General features: G+C 47.6%; 1 protein-coding gene across 1 annotated transcript in view; it reads right to left on the reverse strand.

Moving 5' to 3' along the window:
- The window catches only part of LOC101561616 (transmembrane protein 178B), a 58,623-nt gene extending 32,445 nt beyond the window's left edge, over positions 1-26,178 (reverse strand). Inside the window, exons 1-2 of the mRNA XM_023712757.1 lie at positions 26,088-26,178; positions 3,181-3,318 (exon numbers count right to left, since the gene is read on the reverse strand). Coding sequence (XP_023568525.1) covers positions 3,181-3,318; positions 26,088-26,178 — 229 coding nt within the window. The remainder of the gene's footprint in view (positions 1-3,180; positions 3,319-26,087) is intronic.
- Positions 26,179-27,120: the final 942 nt, after the last annotated feature.

Consider the following 27,120-nt stretch of genomic DNA (forward strand, 5'->3'; position numbering starts at 1 on the left):
GCCATAAAAAAGATAAGTTCAAGGCTTTTATAGGTAAACGGATGCAACTAGAGACTGTACTGGTGAGCGAAATAAAACAGACCTTCATGGGCAAACATCATGTTGCCCTGCTAGTGTGAAAACTTCAAAGAGTACACAAAATCTGAAAGATGCAGGAGATACTCTGGGGAGATAGGTTGGTAGTCTAAGTGCCTGCTGGCAAGCACAGGGTGCTGAGTTTGATCCCTGGTACTGCATGCTGTGCCAGCTTCAGAACCCTGCATGTACCCTGCTGGCCCCAGAACTGGGCATGGTGGTGCACTCCTGTAATCCCAGCACTGGGGAGGCTCAGACAGGAGGATCACTACCAGTCTGAGTTGCATAGTGAAACCCTATATCAGATAAATAAAAAATAGATACTATGAAAGGGAAAGAATCTGTTCCATGGGAAGAAAAAACTGGGACAAGGAAAAGGACAAAAGAAAGAAGGGAAAAGGATACATTCATGTCTATATGCAGGGTAGCTTGGATAATTATACTAGTGATTTCTACTGGTCTGCTGCAAGGAGCACTTAATGCTTAAATTTTTTTTTAATTTTAATTTTTTAATTTTTTTCATCTTTTAAATTTCTTATAACTTTAAAGCAATTTTGCAGGTTTATATCTGGTAAGCTAAACAACTAATATGAAGACATCATGCAATATGAACACCACTGTCAAATTCTTATTACTTTGTTTAATGAAATCTTGTATTGTTTATTTATTTTTTATTTTTTTATTTTTTGCGGAACCGGGGATTGAACTCAGGCCCTTGCACTTGCCAGGGAAGCGCTTATTCCACTGAGCCATCTCCCTGGCCCCCTCTTGTATTGTTTCTAATGTTTCGTTTTACCATTTTGTATTCTAAAAAATAAATAAATAAATAAATAAATAAATAAAATAAATATATATATATATATATATATATATATATATATATCAGGAGAGCCTTGACCAATCCATTGGATTCTCATTACTTAGCACACCAGACCTGGAAGAACTCTAAATTTCTCCTCTCTCCCTAGTTCTTGGGCCGGGGAGATGGCTCAGTGGAATAAGCACTTCCCTGGCAAGCACAAGGGCCTGAGTGCAATCCCCAGTTCTGACAAAAAAAAAAAAAAAAAAAAATCTCCCTAGTTCTTGGCTATCTGAATTTGAAGATCACCCTAGATGCCTGGCTTGGCCTGCGGGGGAGTGGGAGTGGGGGTAGTGGTGGGGGTAAGGGGGATGAGAGCAGCCTTGCTTTGCCACCGAAGCCCTCCAGGTGGCCCTCATGGGCAACAGCTAAAGCCCACCACTGGGACAAGCAGAAAACAAGGTTCTCATTCTTTTAGCATGGGTGGAAGCTGCAGGCTCCTCACTGAGCCCAGAGCCCCAGCCTCAGGGAGGAGGTCAGCAGTCAGCAGTAGGGGTGGGGCTGTTACCCCTCAAGGTCTCAGGTGAGCAGGAGGTGACTGGTGACCACACAGCAGCCACAGCCACTGTCACTCAACTCTGACCTCTCCCACATCAGGCACGTGGGGCATGGGGAGGATAAGCCAGCCAACACTGTGCTGGCTCCGCATCTGCAAGCTGGCTGAAGCGGTGCAGAAGGAAGGAGGCTCTCAAAACATCCAATGCTCCTGGACTTAGCACCTGGGCAGGGCCTGAGCCTGGTGCCTGCCTGCCCAGAAGGCACAGTGAGCAGAGCAGGCTGCCAATGCCAGGAAAGGGATGGAGATCAAAGAGAAGTGGCCCCAGGGCTCCCGGATTCCTGCTCTGCCCAGGCCTGTTTGCTCAGCTTTTCTCCATGTCCTGGGAGACCTCGCCAGAGCCACAGGCAAAGCCCATCTGCTAGAACTTTCCTTGTGGCTCCAAAGGCAACTTAGAGAAGCCTCACTCCAAACAGAGCCACACCTCTTTTCTCTTTGTACATTTTGGGGTCCCAGTCAGGTTGGCTTGCGGAGGAGGAGGCAGAAACAATTCTACCATTAAAACATAGCATGGGAATGGTGGGCTAGCTGGATACCATTTCGCTGAAGGGACAGTCACACAGAGAAGGTAAGTGTGGCGGGCTTCTACAGCCTGTATCTCTGTAGGAGACCACAAGGCTGGAGGAAGAGCCACCACACACATCCCCTCCAACCCCTAACCTCTGCCCTGTTTGCAGGGATGGCCCGCAGAGGCAGCTGTGACATAGGCCATCTGGATCCTGATGCCAGAGAGCTTGACAGCTCCTTGGAAAGTCCCTGCTTGTCTGAGTACCAAACAGATGCACTTCAAGGAAATGCAGGGAGCCTGCAGACCCCAAGTCAGTCCTACAAAAGGCTGCCCAGACCCCAGGGATCTCTGTGCACAGAGACGGCCAAGGCTCCTTTGGCACCAGCCTGATCTCCACCTGTACCTCTGCTCAGAAACCTAGAGCCTGGCTGCCCACAAAAGGGCCCTGAGCTGGGCGTCTGCTCAGGAGCTGTAAGTCGACATTTCTTCCCACGTCTAGTTGCCACTTCCTGTCTTTCCCTAGCCTAATTTCCTCCATCCAAGCCCTACTCCCACCTAGCAAGCTCCACACAAATCATCCTTCTACCTTTCTCTGAGCACCTAAACCTGCAGCTCTGGTCTGAGACCACAAAGTGTATTCTAGCTCTGAAAGGAAAGAAGAGGCATGGCAAATGGAGGGACTTTCCCTGCCAATGGCCAGGACCTTATCCACTTAGCTAGTCAGTTCTCCTTATATACAACTCCTGTTAAGGCCACCAGGTAGGCACCACGGCCACCATAATGGTAAAGGAAATAAGACAGAGACAAGAGGGTCTAGACCCATCCCCGCTGCTGTCTTATTTTGAATAAGGAGGAGCCATAGTTGAAGGTGAGCATAGGCCTGTGGTGGGGATGCTAGCTGCCCAGGAAGCACCTCCCTCCTTGCCCCACAGAAAGGCTCAGGGCCCAGGGGTGTAAATATCCCAGCACTTCCTGGGCTCACTGCCCCCTAGGTCTGAGCTCTCCAGCTGCCACAGAACAAATCTCCTGGCCCTAGATTCTCTCTTCCCCAGCAGCAGGTCAGATCCCAGCGGGTGAGCACCATGTCTCATTTTCCTACCTGCCGTGCCTTCTCACCACTCTCCCAGGGCTCCTGTAGCCAGGCCCTCCACCCGCATCCCATCATCGAACCTGCGGCCTTACCTCCCATGAGGAAGAGAAGCCCCGCCACATACTGCATAAGGCCTCGGTCCCAGCAGCAGCCCAGCACACCGATGATCCAGCCGAAGAGGATGATGGCCACTGCCATGCCCATGAAGCCGGCCGTCATTCTGCGCAGGTCTGTGGGGAAGCAGGCGGCAGTGGTGAGCATCAGAGGCCGAGACTCAGGACCCACGCACCCTAGCCCTGGGGTTGGATGGCAAACACTCTTCTTCAGACAGGCTCCTGCTGCCAAGCATCCTGGGCAGAAGAGAGACACCCCCATGGCCACTCTGTCCTCCTGTGCATGGCATGCCAGGTCAGAAGGGTTTGCTTAGGGAGAGCTCACCACAGTGCACCGGTGCACCTCACCTGCGCCAGCAAGTGCCAGCCTCCCCATGCATCCATGTCATCCCTGGAGGATAGGAGCTGTTTTTATTCCTCCCTGCTAAATGGAGCAACTTGCTAGAAGCCACAGGGCTAGTAAGCAGTAGAACAGGAACCCAGGCTGGCCCGGCCAGCCCCAGCAGTAGCCAGACTCTCAGGGTGGAGAGAGCCAGGGAAGCAGGCTGGTGTGGCGGGCTTTCGTCAAAGTCAGTTGTGAGGGAAGGGCTGGCTGGGGCTTTCTGTACTGCCCTGCTCAGGACCCATCAGACAGAGCTTGCAGTGGCTTCAAGATGAAGGGGGCTGCCCAGAAGGGCAGATGAGAGGGGGCAGAGCTGCCGCCTGGGCTGGCGGCCACTCAGTGTCTTACTCAGCCCACTTCTTCGTGGTTCCTGCAGTTCTGCGTCGGGAGGAGGCTGGCGGAGCTGCTCACACTCCTTTCCTAGCCTGGATCACCTGCAAGTTCTCCTTTCCTTTCCTCCCACGCCCTGCCCCCATCACACTGGCCACGCCCTCCACCCGTCCCCAAGCCCAGGCACCAGCATCAGCCCCAGCCCACTGGACAACCCCAGGGGCATCTCTTCTTTCCACACAGGGTGATGAGTGAGGTGGAAAGGAAGGTGTCACCACCCCACGTGAGCCCACGGGGTGCTGCCCCACAAGCACAGTTTCATCTCATTCCAGAGAATGAATGCCTGGGCTTTCTACGGGGAACACCTGTGGGTCTGCGTGCCTCGTGGACAAGTGGGCCGGGCCCTCTGTTCCTCTCTCACTGCAGCGTCCCTACTGGAGACCAGGCAGAGCCAACTGAAGGACCTCTCCACAGTGTGGCTGCAGCCCTTCTGTCCAGATATCTGGTTTCTTTGTACTTAGTTGGACCATCAGACAGTCAATACAGGGAGAAACCTGGCTGGGCAGGGGAGGGGCGGCACAGAGGAAGGACAGTGGCTGACCTTCCCCGCTGATGAGGCAGCAGAGCCAGTCACAGAGGTAGCAATGCTCGGGGAGCTGGAGATCTGCCCCACAGGTCTCTGTCCTGCCCAGCTTGCCCAGCAACGCCGCCCAGGCCAGGTAGAAGCAAGGCTCCTCATAATTACTTCTGCAAACAGCCTGGGATGCCTAATTACCACACAGCTCTGTGCTGATTGCCCATGTCACCAAATGAGTCAGGAGAGGCGCTGTCAAAAGCATCGTCTAATCCCAATACTAATGCCCCAGCCAAGCTTCCTAAGCAGCAGCCACAGCCAGCTTGCAGTGAGGAGAAGGAAAGAAGGGGCCACTCCTGCCCATAGGCCAGTCCTACTCTTATTGAACCACCCATGGCTGGTGTGTCCCTCTCTTTTCCCCATATACTCTCATTGCAAGCAGTCCTGCCCTGAGTCTCCTTCTTGTCCACCACAAGAGACCTTGAGTGAACAGGACCGGAGCTGCTGCCAGGAGAAGGTCCCAGAGGACCCGTGAGCCTATTTGGGTGGATTCCTGGAAATGGGATACTCTTTGCATTCCATGCTTTTCTCCCCACCATCTTGAAGGGGAAGTAGGAGCTCGGAAGGCAAGAAAAGCAGAGGAGTTTCCCTTTGGGAGGTTCACATGCTCGACTGCAGGAGGCGCCAGGAGGCTGCCACAGGCATATCCCTTCTGGCCCTCCCCTTCTTGGGGCAGGAGGGTTTCCAGTGGGGCTGAGGGAGTCCTGCCTGCCCCACCCACAGCAGGAGCTGAGACACATGAGCGCCTCTGTTGAACTGGGACTTGCACCTGGTCTTGTGCACTGAGGGACCCCCAACTCCCAGCACAGGAGCAAAGGTGCGGTCTATGGACTCACATGAACAATGGGTCACTTTGGGTGAGTCCACCTTGGCCACAGATGGATGGAAAAGTAAGGTAGGCAAGAAACCAAAGCAGAAAAGAAAGGAGGGCGACTATTGTCAGAAGACGCAAGCAAAGTGTTTTGCTTAGAAGACAGCACAAGTGCACACGCATACACACGTAGAAAGGCAGGTAAGTGGGGAGAACTCTTCCTCTTCCAAGTGTTCCAGGCAGACACTTGTCACCTGGGGCACCGCTCAGAACCCTTGAGATCAGCGCCTCTGCCCTGTTTCCCAAAGGGCTTGGCAAAGAGAAGAGGGGCTGAGCTAGGTCACTGGCCTGGGAGTGGGGATGGAAGCCGGGGTCCTGCCTGTGAGTTGTCCCTGACCTGGGAGGAGGCTGCCAAGGCCCTGGGGGTCTGACTTTGCTGGAGCTGTGCATGACACGCTGGCTCGTGTGTCCTTACACGGCAGCTCAGGTGTGGTCATAAGGCATGTGGGATAGGGATACTCCTATTTTACAGATGAAGCAAGCAAGATCCAAAGATGGTACGTTACACTGACAGTCTCCAAACCAGTGAACTAGAGGAGTAGTTAACAACAGTGTTATGGAGTTGTATGAGAAAATAAATAACGGAATTAAAGAGCTATTAGGTTATGATGCCAGATTGAACCAATGTATCTAGTATTTCTTCCTTCCAACAAGCCAGAGCTGTAGTTTAAATTTGGCTATTATTTTTTAATAAAAGACAGAAATACACAAGGATGGGGAAAAGGGAAAAGCAGTGATAACAAGAGCGAGAAGACTGGGAGCCATGGCGCTGACAGACAGCAAGACAGACAGTGCCAGAACCAGCCCAGAGGCCGCACCAGGGGCCCCAAGACCCACTTGCACAATTATGCATGAAGGGACAGAGGGCAAACAAGGCTCTGGAGCAAGGAGCCCCAGAAAGTGCTAGATTCCTAGTCCCTTCCCACTCCATGACATTGAGGGACATCCTTGGCCCCCACCCAAGGAACACAAGACACAGTGCTCAAGAAGGGGCTGATGGGTTGAGGGCCAGCCAGCACCCTAAGAGTTAGGGTGCCACACACTGACAGGGTGACCGCTGTTCAGCCTCCCCAGGGAGACCCCAGCCCTCCTCTCCTCAGGTGCCATGAGCTGGATGCCAGGCCTTTGCCCCCAGCCTAGATAGAGGGAGGAGGCTTTCTCTCTCTGTGACTAGTCCCTTGGGCCACTCTCCAATGAAGCCCTAAGGTGACATGGGTCCCCTCACTGACTCAGCATCCCCAGCTAGCTAGCTCTTTAGCACTCCACTTTTACACAGAAGCAGATGAGCAATCTCCACACAGCTGAGAAAGGCCCATCCCGAGGTGGGGGCAGGGGTGGGGACAACATGGGGATGTGAACTTCAGGGAGAGGAGAAACATAATCCAAAGTGATTACCATCCCCAGAGAGATAAGGACAGGAAGATAGTGCCTTTATGAAGTAGAAACAAAGTCTTATTAAAAAAGGACTAGCTGCAGGAACAGAAGCAATACCCTGAAATCACAGAATCAAAACTATGAGATTTTTATTATAAATTCAACTCTAATTTCTGTATGAGTGGTCCTCACCACATTCCAAAAGGACCTAAGGTGGCTTATAGGACCCACACAGCAGACCAACATAAGGTCATGATGTGAAGGAGAGAAACAAAAGGAAGATGATGCCAGATACCACCTTCATGCTGAAAACTTGGCCTACAAGGCCCAAGGAAGGCCATGCCCCCGCACGTGAACACCAAGCCATTGCATTATATTATCTCCGTTGTTTTAAATTTCTACTTTCTTCTGTTCTCACCTTAGTCCCAACGACTGCTCTGCCTGTGGTATGGCCACGTGCAGATGGCACTGCCCTCTGCCAGCTGCCTGGACCTGTTGGTTTCTCACTTCAGGACTAAGAGGCTCTGTCCAATTCTTCCAGATCTCCCATGGTGCCCACAGCAGTATTTTGTACTCAGGAATTTACACAGCTTCTCTTTCTTCCCCCATCTCTTTCTTCCTCCTTAGATGGCATGAAGAAAGAAGGGAAGGGAGGGAGAGAAGGAAAGGAAAGTGGAAAGGGAAGGAAAGGAAAGGGAAGGGAAGGAAAAGGAGCAGAAAAGGAAAAAGGAAAGAAATGGAAAAGAGGAAGGGGAAGGAAAATAGGAGGAAAGGGGAAGCCAAGAAACCCTCACTCCCCTGAGACCCTAGACAACTACCATACTGAGCTATTCTAAGGATAGTCCTCCTGGAAAGAGCCCTGAGTGCTAACTGTGACTCTACAGTCACAGACCAAGATAAAACAACAACAACAACAAAAATCATCTCATGATTTCCGTTGGGTTTGAGTCCATTTTCTGCACTGCGTGACCCTAACGTTTAACATTCTAATTTCTGAAATGAGAAAGGCGCGTTCTAAATCTTTGGGATTTAGCTCAGTGTGGCGGAAAGGAGCAGGCAGAGGGAGGTGGGTAATGAGGCAAGTTGGAGGAGGCAAGAAGAACCATTCAATAGAGGCAGAAAAAGCAGTTCCCCCTCATGGAAAAATTTTGATTTCGAAGTTTACACTCCTATTAACATTTAAATTGAAAGGTATTGCTTGCAACTCTACATGGGAAGCCAGGGTATCTGCATTTAAATAAACACCACGTACAGAAGGAAAATATATATTGGGCTCTGAATGCTTTCTATTTGCTCTTTAAAGACCTTGCACGGAAAAGTGATGATGATTGGAATATTTTTATTCTTTTTAAAAAGCAGGAACAGCGATGGTAGGCATGCTCAGACCTTGCCTGGAAGGTAAAGACTGGATCTAGAGAGGGGAGCGTGGTGTCTCAATGGCTCCAAAAGTCAGAGCTTTGGGTGCTGCTCTGCACATGGGAGCACCTGGGCCATGTCCCCTGCTGGCCCCTGGGCTGTTCCAGTGAGCTGCATTTGCCACAGGCTCTCCCTTCTGCAGGCCAGGAGTGCACCACCCTGGCTGCAAGGGTGGGAGAAGAATGGCTATCCTGGGAGCTGGACGGTTGTTCAGACACTGAGCACACTCACAGGTGTGGAGCACAGAGCAAAGTGGTAAGAACAGAGCTCAAGTGTCCTTACCCCAAGAGCCCAGTCAGTCTGGGACTCGAGTGGAGAGAGCACACAATAAGCTTGCTACCCACGGATGGGATCCGATCAGGACCAGCTGTTCTACAGCCCCATCCCTACAGCGACTATCTCTGAAGGAAGTAGATTTTGATGCTGCAGAGCTGCACAGAGGCATCGTTGGTGGGACTAAAAGAACAAATTCTGGGAATCAAGATGCCCTGCTCAGATTCCACCCACTGGCTATGAAAACTTGAGCAAATGAGGCCATCTTTCTGGATCTTAGCTTCAGCATCTGTGAATGAAAGTTAGGACAGCATTCAAAGAAGTATTAAGAGAATTAAATAAGTTAATATGTGTGAACAAGGTTAGAGCCACAGAAATGTAACTAATAGAAATGGCAGGCATCCTAATTAGAGTAATTCCCTTTTTCCACGCACTGCATCCTTTGCATTTGCCATATGTGAGCATCTAAGGATCCAGGTAACACGCCGGGGTGTACCCTTATTTAAGGAGTTGGTACCCAGAGGGTGTAGACTCCTGGAGTCTGTTCTGCCTGGCAGATACCCACTGAGCCAACTGGAGGGCCATATTCATTACTCATGAATATGGAGATATATCCCTTTAGGGGTATTGTTTCTGCCTATGCTTTAAGGACCAAAACAACCGGGAGGCTACTGCAGCTAATGGCAGAGGTGCCAGTGACCAGCGTGAGGCTGTTTGAACCCCGGGCTCAGTGAATTCAGGAAAAGGAAAACCGCAAAGTGCCTGACTGGGTTCAGCACTTCAGGGTAGTTAAGAGTTCAGGAATTATTTTCCTGTGAAAATAAAATAGTTCTTAGGCTCCCAGGAGCAGTGGCTAATGTGGGGTTTTGGTTCCTAAAAACTGCTCTCTCCTTCCCTATGTATCTGTTCTTCTCACACCATCCCTCTGTACCCTACTTCTCTGTCCTACAAAGCAGTCATCTCCGTCCCTCCCAGGTGACACTGTACTCCTGCCGTCATGGCTTCCCAATATGCTGTGTCTGACAAGCTTCTTGCCCTCAAAGATCTCCCTAAAAGGTCAACATCTCTGGGTGAGTGCCACGGTACCTTAGTAGATCCTCCTACCCAAGTCTCAGGGGGCTAAAGCACTTGGTTGATATGGCCGCTGTACCTTATTAGAATCATTTACTCATGTGATGGTGTGTGTCTAGGGCCCCCCGTGCCTCATACAGTCATGGGGTCGACTTCTAGACTTTGTGATTAATTCAGGATTATGGATATGAGTGCTGCTGGGATTAGGGGTGTAAATGCTGCTGGGATTGGGGGTGTAAGTGCTACACCCAGCTTGGGGCAGCCAGCCTGAATGCAACATGATGGAGACAGATTTGGTCTCGATAGCTGTTGTTGCTGCTACTCCTCCCATTTGCTCTTGCTGTTTTGCTGTTTTCTGCCACCATGAACTGCTGCCCTCTTCCATGTGCCACTCTGCCTTGGAGCCAGCAGAGCATGGACTGAAACCTCCACTAACTAGGAGCTAAATAAGCCTCTCCTTCCTGCATATTGGGTGTTGGGTACTTTGTCCCAGCAATGAGAGAAAAGTAACCGAGACAGCTCATTCCTCCTCTTTCCAGTCACTTCGACCTGCTTCAGGGTTGTGTTCACATTTGGTTTCTTCCATCTTCCTAGTCCCCAGTGCTGCCTGACATACGCAGATGCTTAGCAAACATTTGCTACATAAGCTCACCATCCCACCCTATAACAATTACTTAAACTTGTTGGTGCCAGAGAATAACACAGGTGAGAAGAATGTATCCTCACAATTCCACCCGCCTCAGTGACTGAAATGTCACTGTGACTTGGAGCTAGTTCTTCTCTCCTTCAAAATCTCATTAAAAAAAAAACATCCAGAATTAACTATTTCTTCACAATGCAATATAATTTCTCATTGTATACAAAAGAGCCATCAGATTCCAGAGGACACACAGCCATAAGGTTTAATAAGCACAAACAATACACCACAGATTACAAATGCTACAGACCTCTCTGCACTGTCCCTCCCCTAAGTCAGGAAGAGACGTAGGGGAAGACAGTTGCCGAGAAACAAGAAGGGGTTTCTGGGTCAGAAGATAGGCTTGAAGTTTCCTCCTCCTCTGTCCTACCTCTGGATGAGAGAGGCTGCCATAAATAGGGACATTATGTGATGCTGTCATATACAAATCATGTCCCTTGTCAAAACAATGGAAGGCAAATTACACAGTTTGTACTTGCCTGATGAGAGTGAGGGCAGCAGCTAAAGCAGATGCTCCAGCCAAGGGGGGGGGAGAGAGAGAGAGAGAGAAAGAGAGAGAGAGAGAGAAAGAGAGAGAGAGAGAACCCAGAACCAAGAGACAGCAATCCACTTCCCTCACACTAAAAGCCACAAGAGTGGCTTCTTTCTTTCTATTACATACTGCTGAACCCACAGCAGAGTGCAGAGGTGGTAACAGAGGGAAATCACACCGGGATAATCTGTTCTTCGGCTGAAAGAGGCTTCCATTTCTCTTTTCCTACCTCTTCCACTTCTTTTTGCCTACCACTGAGAGGTACGAGAGGCAAAGAACAGAACCCTGGGGTTACTTGGCAAGAATGTGGCCCCAAAGAGTCACTCCAAGCAAACACAGGCTGGGGTTTTAAAACCCACTGGCATGTTAGAAGGTACCCAGGAAAATGTTCCAGGTACCTGGGAACAGCTTGATAGTAAAGAATTCGAAAAGCACAGGGAAAGGGGAAGATAAGCAGGAATCCAATTGGTTTTTCATTTGCTATGGGTAGGAAGTGACAGGAAACACGCATAGCATGCGCTCATTCTTTTTTCCATATTATGCAGCTTTCTGTCACTGAGACACAAGGCCAGATACACAAAAAGGAAGAGGGGTCTCCTTTAGCTCAGGTTGCAGGAGGTTCTGTCCATGGTCATCAGCATGCTCCCGGGCTGGGGTAGCAAGCTACGTAATTCATGAGGGGTGGGAAGTAGAGTGGGGGAATAGTGCTAGAGAGGAAAGGGACCATACATGCCACCAAAGGCCATGACCCCCCACCCACCCAGACACACTGATTTGCTAAACTGATAGGCTTTTCTTAAGCCAATAAAGTTGACACATCAGGCTTAGTGCTCTCTAAGGTAGGCACTGCTTTTTCCATTTTGGAAACTGAGACAAAGGATTTCTACTGACCAGGAACACACAGTCAGTATGAGGCAGCTGGGAAAGTATCGCTCTGCCCCTGCCCTTTCTATTCCTAGTGTTTCTTATATTCTGTGCCACTGCAAAACCTAGAAGGGACATTTACGTTCAATAAAATGGAATGGGATATCAGTTAACTACTAAAGGTATCCCGTTGAAGAATGCCAGTGATGTGAAAAATCATCATGTACAAATGAAAAACACTTTCAACACTCATTGAAACAAGTTACAAATAGAGGGATGTCAAGGAGTGGGAGCAAAGTAAGACCAAAAATCCAGCATGGCAAACATGAAATCCTGTAAGTCTATGTTCAGTGTCTGAGGGAATCTGAACTAAAATATACACTCCAGAATTTGGGTATCTCTGCCCCTATGGCACGGCCAGTAATTATAGCTCCCACAGTTTTTCTCTTGGGCTGGCTTTGCTCCCTCCTTGCAGTTTTCCCCAGATAATCAATGTTTATGGTTTCTCCAAATTTCTGGGATTTCTATTGCACCTTGAGCATCACATTCACAGCTTAACACACTGTCCTTTTAGGGTTACTCTCCCTGAATTCCCAGGCCTTCTTCTGAGATCAGGTGAAAGCCTTCCTCTCCCCACAACTCTTGCATTCTGCACACACCTAAAACCAGCAGCCTGTGGATGACACTGAGGTCAGTCACCAGCTGGAGCAGTCACCAGATCTCCTTCTCTCTGAGCTGTAGATGCTGAGTGTCTATAAGCCATTCTGAGGAATAAATTCCCTTGATGGCCACCATTGTGGAACATGGTGCTCTGAGGATTTCTTCCCAAAACAAAGTCTTTCACTTTTGCAATTTTGAAGCCACCAAGGGTGGAGTCTTGCTGCTTCTTGTGATGTCCTCAGGTGAGTTTCTCTATTTTCCTGTTCCTTCTCAGCAATCAGAATCTCCTCTGCTCTATCTTTTCAGCTCCTAGCTTTATGGGTGTCTCCTTTCTGGCCAAACTCACAGTGCTTTAAATTGTTCTTCTGGGCTCTTTGCTCTTGATCCTCAAGAAAGATCTACACCAACAGTGGCCAGGCCACTACCTCTACATTAGACTGCCTTGAAATTTTTCAGCAACTTTAGTCTGCCACCCTTAATCTCAGTCTTAGGCAAAGTCTCTGGACATAAGCAAAATGTAGATAGACTTTCTTCCAAGGTGTAATACACATTATCTGGAATCCAACAGACAATGTAGTTTTTCTTCCCAGCAGAAACCTCCTGAGGATTTACCAGTAGGATTTCTATCAGCCTTCTGGTCCTCTGACCGTGGACCAGAATCTTCCATTCAGTATAGCCTAAGGTAGCACAGCTCAACTTTTTCAGCCAGATTTCTGGGCCTTTCCTAACTCTTCTCCTTCCCACAAGCCAGTTCCAAAGGCTCCTAAACAACATGGCCAGGCACAGTAACAACAATGGCCCCATTTCTCTGGTCCTAAATTCTGTTTTAGTGACTCTTCTCATTCCTGAGACAAAATGCCTAATGTCCAAGTTAAAAGAGGAAAGCCAACTACCTTGGCTTACAGGTAGTTGAGATTTCAGTCCATATTCAGGTGGCTCCAAGTGGGGTGGCCTGGCAGGTGAGTATCACAGAGGAGAAACAGTTCATGACAGGCAGAAGGTAGCAATGCAGGCAAGGGTCAAGATGAGCCTCCTTCTGCCCCTTCCATTGTATGCAAGCTACCCATCCTAGGGCGGGTGTAGCACTCACACCTTTAATCCTAGACAGATCTATGCCGAATCCATCAGTGCAATGATTTAGTAATCACACCCTTGATCCTGGCACCATACTGCAGATCAGCCACCTCTGAAAAGTTCCCCTCCCCCACTTTAATAACTGCATGAGGCTTTTGGTGGGGGGGCTTCTAGACACAAACCATTATAGCAAATCTCTGCCCTGGCTCCTCCTTCACGTGCTCTACTTCCTGGTCAGCATGTAGTGAGCAGCTCTCCTCTGCTATGCTGTCTTGTCATATGTTTTTTTCCTTCTGTTTATTTTTTAGAGTGTTCAGTGTTCAGGCTGGTCTTGAACTCTGCATAGTCCATCCTGGCCTTGAACTTCAGGGGATCCTCCTGCCTCAGCCTCTGGAATACTGGGATTACAGTCATGCATCCACCTGGTGACTCTTGACATGCTGTTTTTGCCTTGGAGCCAACTAACTAGGGGCTGAAAGCTCTAAAAGCCAGGAGGCCAAGTAAACATCTCTTCCTTTACACTGTGGGTATTGGGTATTTTGTCCCAACAGTGAGAAAGTGGGAGCTTTGCTTGTTCTTCTCTACAACGAAAATATATTGCTTTATAAAACAAATTTTGAGTTCTTCAGGAGATGTGGGACCTATTGTTTTTAAACAGCTCTCAGTACAGATGATGAGGCGAAGGCAGCCTGCCTACCAGGAGTGATGACCCAACATGGGGCTCTCAGGCCTTCAGATTCCTTCTCAGAAATGCTGCCTCTTAAGTGACTCCCACTCCTTCCCTGGTCCTCATTTGCAGTTTCAGTTACCTGAGGTCAGTCAATCAGTCAGAAAATAATAAACGGAAAATCCCAGAAATAAACAATGTAGAACTTTTCAGGATTTTTTAAAAATTACAGCACACCATTCTAATTGCCCTGTTTAATTATTAGTGATTGCCGCTACTCTTACTGTGACTAACTTGCGAATTAAACACTATCATAGGGGCTGGTGAGATGGCTCAGTGGTCTAAAGCACCTACTTAGAACAAGCTTAGCAAAGCACAGGGACCGCAGTTCAATCCCCCAGCACCACATGCCAGCCAGCCCCGCCCCCTGGTGGGCTGAGCTGGCCACACACACACACACACACACACACACACAAATAAATAAAATTTAAAAAAAAAGAAAAAGAAAAAAGAAACAACTATCATAGACACCTGTGTACATACAGGAGAACACAGTACACAAGGTTGGAGTGCTCCATGATTCCATCTTGGAATGGATGGCCCGCAGGGAAGTGGACTAATAAATGTATTGCTGCTGTTACATCATTTCTTTTTAACAAGGAGAGCTACAGACCTGCTATGCTGCTTTTTGATTAAAATGTGCATTGTGGAAATACTCGCTGCTGGAGATGAAGGCTTCTTTCAAAGCTCCAATCTGGCCAGCCCTGATTTGGCGGCAAGGGATGGGTGTCAGCTGCTGCTGTCCACACTGTTGTTCCTTTTTGCATGTGATACTTGCAATGTACATAGTCCCCTGAGTACCTGCCTCTCCCATGGTATCCCCTAGTATGTGGACAAGGGGCTTTGGGAGCAATCTAGGTCCTCAAACAAAACTCATACAAATGTCTCCACAGAAAATTTCTCATCTTGCAGTGTCACTTCAAATAATGAATGTGCTACCAACAAAGCACAGCAGTTTCTATCTGAACAGTCAAATGGGATGGGAAAAACAACTGAAATACTGAGCTTGAGGTTACACACTAGCAACTGTGTTCTGGTTCTGTATATTGGGGCTGGAATGCATGGTGCAGGTCACGATCAAAGGTACAGAATTTGATCAAATCAATCATGATCAACTCCAAGGGCAACAGATAGCAAGCGCCTTCTGCCTCTATAATCTAAAGCTCTGTTTCCCAATATAGTAGCCACTGGCCACATGTGAGTGTTGAGCTCTTGGTAGAGATAGTGGCCACTTGGATTAGGTATAAAATATACAGCAGGTATCAAAGACTCAAATGAACTTCAATAAATTATCTCTTAAAACTTTTCACATTATTAAACATTAATGTGAGCATAATTTGGACATATGGGATTAAATCAAATGCAGGGTGAAGATTAATTTTACCCATTTCATTTTATGCCATTAGTGTGGTTAATAGAAATTTTAAATCACATATGTGTTTTGCATTATGCTTCTAAGGCACTCCACTGCTCCAAGAAGAGAAGTAGGAGCTTGTGTAGACCTTGCTCCGAGGTGCTCCAATCTAGTTGTGCAAATTGTAGCACACCTTTCTGGTCACATAGGACAAGAGGCCAGGAGATTGAGGAAGGAGGCTGGGGAGTGGCAGCTTCTTAGAAGAGTCACCAGAGTACTATCTTTCCTCCCTTCCCTTCTCCACTCCTACTCACCACAAGAGCTCAAGTCCAGGAGAAAACCCTGAGAGAACCACTTGGACAGCTATACTCGGATGCCCTCAGGCTTAGAGAACACAGGGCACAGCCCCCACCTGTGGCCTGAGAAACTGAGATGCAAGGCTGGATGCAGCTGGCTGTGGCAGGAAAGCTAAGACACCGCTATGTGTTCACAATTAGCTGTGGGAGGATCTCAGGCTCTCTCCACGGCCTGAGCTACACCAGTGGAGACCAACGCACCCTCAGAAGGCTGTAACCTATAGCACTACCAGCACAGTGAGATACTGCCACCAGAAATCCTGAGTAGAATGTGGCACCAAGAGGGGGGCAGAGGAGGGAGGGGAACCAGGCCACCTAGACAGTGCCCTGCCCACATCAGGAGACAGTAGTGCACTGTCATCCCTGCCAACACTTTTCCAAAGGACTCATAAAATTCCCCAACAAGAGATGCAACCAGCATTTGGGCTCTTCCACACGAAAAGCCCCAACAGAGATACCAGGCACACTAGGACCCCTGAGTCTTTTACCAGCCCTCCTGTATCCCAGACCCAGCTTCGGAGGAACCAGAAATCCTAGGGCTAATAGGGAATAGACAAAATAATAAGAGTGAAGGAACTAAACAGATCCCTTTTCTTATTGCAAGTTCCCAACAGATCCCTTGGTTTATTGCAAGTCAAGACCAAGCTGGGAAGGGCAGAAGATCTAAACTAGAACCAAGCCTTGTGTTCAGTTAAGAAGCCTGACTCAAGTTTTATCAGCTACCAATGAAATCTTATTAATGGCTGAAAATCTATCCAAAAACGCATGGATGTTATCCAGGAACGGAGATGGGAGATCAGACAGAATGGACTTGAAAGGCTGTAGAAAGAAAAAAAAAGTTGTAGTGTACAGTCTTTTTCATAAAATAGTTATAGATGACCTTATATAAGCCACTTCTGAAATAAGAATGATAGACAATAATAATCAAGTTAGGGTTTTCTATACTAAGCCCATCCCCAGCCCTTTCTATAGCTCATCACATTTCATCTTCCCCCCAAATCAATGGGTCTATTGCACTCCCCTTTTTACTGATGAGACAATAAGGAGATTGCCCCAAGCTGGACGCTCGGAAGCGGCCGAATGAGGAGACACCTGCTTTGACTCCAAGGCAGTTGCTTTTGATCGCAGCATTCCGCAAGCTGCTGGAGTCAGGGATCAAATGGGATTTATAAAAGCCCTTGGTAAGCTATAAAGTGTTACCACAAATGCCAGCGATCACTTATGTGCACCGCCAGGGTACAAGACAGAGGAACAAATACGACAGGCCCAGTGGCTATTATTGGTATCGTCTGATGTGTATTTAGCTGTCTAGCACAGACCAATCTTTTCAAGCCACATAGGAAACATAGTACTAGCAACTTCTTTTTTTCCTCATAAGCTTTTCAAATTCTGCAATTCTGGCAAATTTTGTTTCCTATTTTTTTTTTTTTATTATGTTTTTGGTACAGGGTCTCACTACATAGCTTGGACTCCTAGTGATTCTTCTGTTTTCAGCCTCCCAAGTGCTAGGATTACAGGCATGCGCCACCACACTCAGATTCCATAGCTAGCTCAGCACACCCGGGGGTGGAAGGGCAGCATGTTATGAGTCACTAGGGATCAAACTCCTGGTCCCTGTGATGCCTAAGCAGGTGCTTAGTCCACTGAGCTCTCTCACCAGCTCTTTATTTTTTTTTTTCCTAATTTAAAAGTATAATAATGAAGGGGCCTAGAGAGTATGTGCTTACCTCTATTTATTTATGAGCGAAGATGTTTTCCAAAGCCCATATGCATGTGAAGCAGGGGCAGGCAGTGTGGCCGGAGAGGGCTGATGGGGGGAGGGGTTGAGACAGGGTCTTACTTTATTGCCCAAGCTGAAGCATGAATTCATGGTGATCCTCCTGCCTCGGCCCCTCCGAGTGCTAGGTTTACAGGCATGAGGCACCATGCCTGGCTCAGAAGAGTGATTCAGAGGAGAAGGAAGCTTGACATCTTGGCGAGTGCCACCTAGAGAGCACGGGTGCCTGCGGATCTGGCCTGCTGGCTCTGGTATCTGAGGGAAGTCACAGGATTTCTGCATTCATGTGCCTACTTTCTGTGCTAGAGGTAAAATTCCCTTCCTCCTGGGTAAACTTGATCCTGCTCCAGTAACTGCAGTTCTCAGAGCCAATGTTGCAGGGTGCCAGCTTGTCTTTACCTCAAGAGATACAGCAAAATTTGAAAATAAAAAGCATGTTATTAAAACACTAATAATACATTATGGAGCCATTTTTTTGAATACTGCTGGGGGATCATAAAAAGAACAAACGACAATAGGGACCTTAGAGGAAAGCTTCCTGTTCTTCCCACAATGCTGGGAGTAACCACATCTCCTCCACTTCCTCCCGCATGGCAACACCTGTGGTTCTCTTCTTGACAGTAAGCAGAGATGCCCAAGTGGGCCCGGTCACCTCTTCCTTCCCCCATGCCCTTCTCCGTGGCTTTATTGACTTTTGTTTTTGGGGGTTTTTTTGTTTTGTTTTTGTCTTTTTGAGACAAAGTTTTACTATGTAGATCAGACTGGCCTCAAACTCACTTTGTAGTCCACACTGGCCTTGAACTCACAGTGACCCTCCTGCCTCAGCCTCCCAAGTCCTGGGATTACAGGTGTGTGCCACCATGTGTGGCCTATTGACTTATTTTTTTATATTAATTTTACTGAGAAAGAAGTAGCAATGAGACAGTTTCAAAACAGGTTAGTAGGACAGTTACAATAATTAATACGGTGCGTATTGTTGTTTTCGTAGTAGTTGTTGAGCGTAGAAGATGAAGACGTGATATCTTGTCTAAACGCTATTAGCCTTCTTTAGTAGACAGTTAAACTCACTCAAACATCTTGCCTAGAAAAGAACTTCCGTAGAAGGCAACTAAAATTTCCGTCTGCCTCCTACTTGAGAAAAAGTCCCATCCATAGCAATTTGTTCACTTATGATTTTGTTCAGTGCACATTACTACGTGCAAGAGACAAAGCAGTAGGCAACACTGAGTTCCTGTCTTCATGAAATGCACCTTCCCAGGACAGACAAAGGCCATACACTATGTGTCTGCATATCAGGAGGGGATAGAGGCTGCGGAGAAAAATTACACAGGTAATTGGGGTGGGCGAAGTGGAGGAGCTGCTGCTTAATTGAGCACATCAGGCTTAATAATGTGACATTTAGGAAGGCAACCAAGAAAGGGAGGAAAGGGAGAAAAGGATGAAGCCGGCATGTGGCTTTCCTGGAGAAAAGAACTCTAGGCAGATGAAAACTAGTACATACAGACAATTAAGTAGGAGTCGGCTTATCATATTTTGAAAAGGATACCACGCGTTCCATATATTCTTTTTTAAAAATCTTTTATTTAGTTAGTTGTACAGGGTCTTGCTATGCAGCTCAGACTCATAGAGATCTTCCTGTCTCAGCCTCCCCAGCTCTGGGATTACAGGCGTGTACCACCATGCCCGGTTTTGGTAGCTGGCTTAGTGCATTACCAGGGATCGAAGCTGGGTCCTTGCACTTGCCAGGCAGGCACTTAGACTGCTAAGCTATCTCCCTGGCTCCTGTTCCATATATTTTTATGTGACATTTTCTACCTAATAATTATTATACATACATGCTGACTTTGAAGCGTATAATTTTAGTGGTCTGTTAAAAACAAAAAATGTACTTGTTATAAGCATCTATCTCCACTTCCAGGGAATAAATACATCTTTCAATTTTCCACTATAATGGCAGAGGAGAGTATGGAGACTTTTGTTCAATTAGCTTGCTCCAGATAAGGAATTCATCTGGTAAATCGGCCACCAGGAGCTTCATTTGCCACACCAAGAGTTCACATTTCATTGAGAAATCCACAGACGAGCCACGCAAGGGTTCCAATCAAGGGAGAAGCTGGCTGTGATTCTGCTCCCTCTGGGAAGATGACCATGGCTGTGGTGCAGAGGAACAGCTCTGGTGTGAGGACATCCAGGGACAGACGATCCTGCAGGGTGGAAAAGTGGTGATCTGCAGTCCACTGGACGTAAAGGATGAGAGGAGAAAAATAAGAGGAAAGTTACAGGGCAAATAACTCTTCAAAAGCTGCTCCAAATGGAGGGCAAGGCCATCAAGAGAGGTCTTAGGACTCCAGCTGTTGCATGGAAATGTAGAAGCTGTAGACCGCAGGCAGCCAGAACAAATAATTATACTGTGGTAGAGACTCATGATATGTATTAGATGGTATTGGGCTCTTGCGATGGGGACATTTTCAGGAAATATATACATTCTTTATCTTCTAACAGTTCCACAGCCTCTGTCAGATAGCACCTGTTTCCTCTCAATTTCAATAAAAGTTCCCTACAGGGGAATTTTTATCACTTTGTACTTCTTGTCCATTTAATCTCCCACATTTCTGGCCTTCCTTGGAGCAGTGATTCTGAGCTAACAGACCCTGTATCTCCTGACTGTTATTCTGAAGGCCCCAAATGAAGTCCTTTGCAGTTTCCGAGTTTGGATGGATGGAGAAAAAGTACCCAGTTCACTGGGGATTGGTGAGTAAGAGTGAGGACTTAGTAAGGAGTAGGAGTGGTCACAAGGACCTCCAGGTCCCTGGATTGGATGATGATGGGAAGGATGGTGACATCCTTGGCCAAGAAAATGCTGCTGCTTATTCATTGTTTATGATTTATTTCTTGGAGAGGAGCTGGGAGGAAAGCTGAAAGGGAAAACTCTTAGAAAAGAAGAGCCCGATGTCCAGCTCAGTTGATTAAGTACCAGGTGTACTTAAAATGGAGATGTTTATTATGGACTGGCTGTATGGGTCTCATGTGTAGGGAAGAAACTGGTGCAGGAAATACTGCTCTGAGGGTGTTGTACTTAGAGCAGAGGAACTGAATGCTTGCTTTCCCAGAGATGCGACCTAACATGAGCAGGAAAGAAGGCCGGGGAATAAATTTGAATATCAACGTGTAAGATACGAGAAGGAGCAGTGAAGGAAAAGCAGAGTGGATGGCCAAAAAAGCTAGCATGGAAACCAGAGCAGTGGACATCATGAGAGGGAAAGATGAAAAGGTTTCTCTTGAGGCTGATGTGGCTGAGATTAAACACGATACATTAAAGCCTTTGACGAGGAGTTGCTGAGCACCAGTTGTGTTCCAAGCATCACGCCAGCCTTAGGGGAAAAAGCTCCTTCCACAGCATGCTTCTTGCCATACTGAGCTGCCTAGATTCATAGCTAGGACAGTTCCCATGTGACCTTTACAAGGGCTCTTTTCGTGGAAGCCAATTTCACCGAGTTACTAGGAGCAAATGGGAGGTAAGGAAGAAAAAGTTGCGCTTAAATAGCAGGCTTCAAGTAGCCTGGCAGGAGAGAAGAGGGAGGGAGCGGAAGGACAGTGAAGGGGAGCAAAGAGGGAGGGAGACTTTCTTTAAAGCATGCAAGACTTGAGCATATTTATATGCAGAGAAAAAGAACTGGCAGGGGATGAGCCCAAAGATACCAGAGATTCTGCTTTCATTTGCTCTGAATCTTACCCAGAATGTTGCTGAGGGCACACAGAGACGCAGGGAAGTGCCCCAGCACCACTTGGAAATGTGGACAGTAAAAGTCAGTGCTAAGGGACACTGAGTCTGGGGCTGACCCATCAGGGCTTCCACCCTGGCTCTACCTCTTACAGGCTGGGTGACGCTCACACCTTCCTGGATCTGCTTCTTCATTCATGAGCAGGGATTCTGACAGTGGCCACATCACAAGACTGTCACGAGGCTTACATGTGCGTGTCACACAAGAGAGTGGCACAAACAAGGTGTTGTGTGGGTGGTCAGAAATTCAGGCATAGACACACATACAACGCCTGAGTTCACCTACCCTGACAGGCTTGGTGGACAGAGATGGTGGGGAGAACAAAACGGACTAGAGCTTGGGACAGGAAAAAAATCAAAAGCAGGTGGAGAAGCTTCCAGAGAGGAGGCCGCTTCTCACTTTCCAAGGACCTCTGCCCCAGCTCAGGTCCCTATCCTCTCTGCCACTTCCCCAGTTCTCCTACCTATCACCCGCATTGTGGCAGAAGTTCAGTTTTAGAGCAGGGTTGTGGTCTGGATTTCTCAGGGCATTCATTCATTGCCCAACCCATTCATTAATTGCCCAACCCATTCATTCATTCATTCATTCATTCATTCATTCATTCATTCATTCACTGAGGTCCATCTCTCAGCCAGGTAATATTCCAGGCACTGAAGATTCAGATGGGGAAGAGTCCAGCTCTGTGCTTGAGAAGGTCGGGGGTCCTACCACTGTGGGCCTCTCTGGTCCTGTTCTCAGGTGCCATTCTGCTTCTAGAGTCATGCAGTCGCTTGGAGAACTGAGGCTGAGGCTGCATTCTTAGGCATGTCCTCCACCCCCAGCATCCCATACATGGCAGAAGCTCGGATCCTGCATAAAATGAGCCGCTGTGCCAGTTGCATTCACTGGGAACACGAATGAGCGGGAGTCCACAGTGTCTTTCCACAATAAGCAGTTAACAAGGGAGCAAGAGCTGACATTTATTTAGCACTTATTACATGCCAGGCACTGTTGACGGTACACAGGACGCAGCTCACTTAGAGTCAGGCGACGAGAAAGTCTTTTCTATTTGCTTTTGCCATTAGGCATCACTTTTCCAATGTTTCCCATTTTCTCTATGGTTGCTTTCTATGCTCGAAGTGTCTCTCATGACTGGAAGCATTTTTCATGCTCTGTGTGTAGTCAGCCCCTTTTGAAATTGGCTGGTGTGTTGCTGTTAGGGCTTTTGTTAAATAAATGCTCATTATGCAGTTCATGTCTGATTCTTCAGGAGACACGTACCCCACCCCTCTGGCCCCATGGATGCCAATCTCCCCTACCATCCTCCACATTATCTTTGTTCTGTGGCAGATTATGAAAATCTGCGGAAGCAAGGTGCTCACTCATGAGGCCAAGGTCATTGGCAGATATGTGAAAACCTACAACAAAATGGGCAACATTGAAGCAAATACTTTTTTTCAGTTCTCCAATACAAGTTAAAGTTGGGAACATGAATGAGCAGGAGTCCACAGTGTCTTTCCACAATGGTTTGACTTACCAAGTTGGGAAAAAAAACCTTAATGCATCATGGATTTTTTTTTTAAAGTATGATGGGTAAAATATTGAAGGCAAAGATAGATGATTAAAGCACCTGCTTAGGGAGATATAGGGACAGGGGTTCGATCCCTGGGGTGCACTGAGATGGCAACTGAGACTGGGCATGGTGGCGCGTACCTGTAATGCCAGCACGTGGGAGGCCAAAAACAGGAGAAACACTACAAGTCCGATCTGTGTAGTGATACCCTGTAGACCCTGAACTAAATACAAAAGAAAAAAAATTGAAAGCAAAAAGCTTATATATTGATGCCCCACCTATTCTACTTCCCAGCTGATCTCTGAAGAAATAAGTGGAATTCCATTTACCTGAACCCAACTTATTAGGCCTTTGCACTTTTGGTGTCTTCATACCTGGACACACAGAAAAAAATGTTCAAGTTCAAGGTTCATTTCTACCTCCCAGAGACACCATCTTGGTCATTGGATAAAAAGAAAAGGGACAGGGTCTTCTGTGCATGCAGCACTTTGGATATGGAGGGGAGGGGAACATTCCTGGATTCCGGGCTGCCCCTCTAGGCCTAAGAACAGGACAGATTCCTGGTGTCTTCCAGACATTCCTGATGAAGTTGAAAGCAAGGAACTCATGACCTTGCCTGATGCCAAAGTTCCTGATGAGAAGGCACAGGGCAAGATCAAGGTTTTGGAGCTGGAAGTGGAACCTGGTTCCTTCTGGCTTTGGGCTTTATCAAAGAATGCAAAAAGTAGCATTCTCTTAGTTGAAAGGCAAGAGCTTAACTTTATCTCTGTTTGTAATAAATTGTACTTCAGCTGTATTCAAATGTATTCATGGATGCTATAGCTTATACCTAAATGTTCCTCAAATCTTCATGCACTCAGAGGTAGAGATTTGGGAAGATGCTCACGTTTATAGGGGTTTACAGCTGACTTGCTATTTGGAGGTGGGTGTGGCCGGAAGAGGTGGGTCACTGGGGGCGTGGCTCAGAAGGCTTCATCTCCTTCCCCAGCTCCTCCCTTGACTTCCTGCTTCCTGTTCGTCATGCTGTGAGCAGCTCTCCTCCCCCGGGCCCCTCTTGTAGGGACTGAAAGCTCTACAAACTGTGCCACAATAAACTTCTGCTTTAAGTTGCAGGTGATGATTATTGGGCCTCCGCCACCAGAAGGTAATGCAGGCCCATGTAAATCAGAACAGAATCTCCACTAATGAGATGCTGGTCATACCTGTATCAGCAGCGCAGTCCTGTCTCCTGGGTGTCTGGTCCATATTTCTCCTGTTTTTTTTTTTTTTGGCATAGTGGGCATGCCGATGTAGGTATTCTGATGTATCTCTCATTCTAAACTTCTAGAACCCAGTTCTTCATCTTTACCCTCAAAGCACTCCTCTCCTGCATATGCCAAGGTGGTACCCCCACAGGACTCCCTGATGTCTGCTGTGTTTTGTATCCCAATCCTCCTCATTCCCTCATCTCTGCTCCTTGGTAAGTTCCCCATTTTTATCTCCATGCTGCGCTACACACGTGCCTCTCCCCTCCATCCCCAGAGGTTCTACCTCTGTTCTGACCCTCCTTCCCCTGCCCCTAAGCATCCACCTGGACTCAAATGAGCCTGAATTTTGATTTTAGGGCTGACACTTGTCTTTGTCACGTTCTTTCCTGTGGATAGCAAAATACAGTGCTTTCTCTAACGTGCCCTGCACCAGGTCTGGGCCTTAGCAAGAGCTCAGTTCATGCCAGTTCCAGCCCCCACACACTTCTCCAGACCTCCACTGCTCTAATCCACTTATGCTGTTGTCAGGTGTGTTCTTTGGAAAACTCATGGTCTCTCTTTTGCTTCAACCTTGAGTGGCTTCCTTCTAGCCCAGTCAAGCCCACCTCAGTGGCCTAAGTCCTGGTTCCTAGCTTCCTGGCCCTCCTCACCAGTGAGTCCCCTTCTCTCTTCTTCACAGGCTGCATGCTGTGGCTAACGTGAGCTGCGAGCACCTCACCCTCCCCAGCACCCGCTGCCTCAAGAGCCATCTCTGCTCTGTTGTCGCTTCACTCTCCTTTGCCTGCACTGAAGTGGAGGCACCTGTGTCCCAGGCACTCAGCCTAAGCCATAACCCTTCAGAGAGACGCACTTACCTGCTTACGACAGACAGGACGTGTGCAAACAGTAACTAATAGAGCACGTGTATAATTTACCCAAATTTGAGTACTCTGCATGGATATTTAATTGTGAAAGTTAAATAATATTTGTGTTAAGAAGATGCCTTCACTAAATAAATTTGTAGCCTAGTGTATTCGTGGATATAGACAGATTAGACAGATACAGAAAATGGATACAGTTAAACGCTACAGACTAGCTTTCTATGTGGTGATTTCCACCTTCCTATATAGTGAATTAGTTTGAAAAAAAAAAAAGCCATCTGCACATATTCTCAGGTGAAGTGATAATTTCTGAACGTTACAGAATGACCGACGGTGTTACCCTTTGCTGTGAGCGGCATGTGGCAGACATTAAGAACCTCCTGTGAAAAAACAAAAATGACTTCAGCTCTTCCAACAGTTGGGATATGGTTAAATAAATGATGGTATATGCACACGATGGGCTGTTATACAGCCGTAAAGCTAATGTCTTTGGAGAAATTAAATGACGTTGGAAACCCAAGATACAAAGTTGTATATTTTATCTGTTCCCGGATATATAATTCTAATGATTACAAACACTAACAGTACTACAAAGCAACAACAACAACAACAACAGCAACAACAGCAACAAAAAGATTTTTAAAAAAGATCAAAAGAAATACACCAAAGGGTTAGTAGTGGCGGGGAGAAAACCATGGGTGATTTTCATATTCTTTCTCCTTTGCTGTGGTATCTAAAGTCTCCACCATAAGTATATATGTTGCTGTTATACCGAAGAGAAAAATACTCAAAGCATTACTTAAAAACCAGCAGAGAAACAAACACACACCCTTAGGCTTTAATAAGAAACAGACAGAGGAAGTCCGAACAGCTCTTTCTTTCCAGCAAGGGCAGGCAGAAGTTGTCATCCTGGAGGCATTTGGTTTCCACAAAGCAGGTTTCCTCATCAACAGCCACGGTGCTCCGACTGCTGCAAGCAGCTGTGAGCAACTCCCACACGGGCAAGATGACCCCAGAATGCCAGATCCAAAGACTTACAGAGGAGCAGACTACCTGCTTCTGAGCCATCTCGGCTCATGACTGACAAGGCACACTGGTAGACATCTTTAGTCAGTTGTTCACATCCGTAAGGGCACTGCGCCATTGTGCTCTGGGCTATCTTTGAGTTGGCCTCTTTCCAGGACCAGAACATACATGAGAGCCTCTGAAAGGAGCATCCGTGTCAGGATGGGGGAAGGAGAAACATGATCTGAAACCAGCATCCTACAGAAAAGGAGTAATAGGAAATGCACGTGGCTTGAACCATGACTGATTATAAAATCCTGAATGTCAGAGAGAACATGGGTACATATGGTGCCTTGAAAGTGGCACCAAAAGGCGCTCATGTCATGCTCTTGCTTGGTGGGTGGATATTCCTTATGATATGAAAGACAACAATGACACTGCCACAGAGCAATGCCAAGGAGGCCTTTTGGGAGCTGAGGGCTTTCTCAAAGACCCAAAGAACAGCTGAAGACTCCACCCTTTGCAGGGGTATCTTCACACTGCAGCTAAATACTGAGCGTCTAGCGTTGGACTTCTGGGCTTGCGCATCAGTTCCTGCCAACCACGTGACTCCAGGCTCCACAAAGCCTCCATTTTTCCTGCCTGCAAAATGCAGTTAACAGTGCCTGCCTCACAAGGGGAGGGTTAGAGTGCTGTTGATTGGACAGGGCTTGAGTCTGTCGCCTGAAGTTTCACGCACTAGAGAAAAGCTTAGGCTGCAGTGGGACAGGGTGAAGGTGGGGCCTAGAGAAATGGATCAAAGCTAACCTCACGGAGTGGTTTGGTTCTGGCAAGAATGGGTTGTTGGGAAGTAAATCCAGTTGCCACAGCTCTTCCTGCTTCCTGTCTTGCCACGTGGCCTCTTCGGCATGCCTGTCACCATCATGCTGCCGTTGGCCTGGAGGGCCCAGCCAGAGGTGAATGGGTGCTGGAGGCCCTTTAGACGGACACAGAAGGGCTCCTGCGCAGACTGGCAAGGCAGGGTATTTTTTCCCCATTCTCTTATCTGGCTCTCTCCACATGTTCTTTAGCAAATGACTCA

Source organism: Octodon degus, unplaced genomic scaffold, assembly GCF_000260255.1.
Source record: "Octodon degus isolate 3935 unplaced genomic scaffold, OctDeg1.0 scaffold00027, whole genome shotgun sequence".
In the NCBI taxonomy this organism is placed as follows: Eukaryota; Metazoa; Chordata; class Mammalia; order Rodentia; family Octodontidae; genus Octodon; species Octodon degus.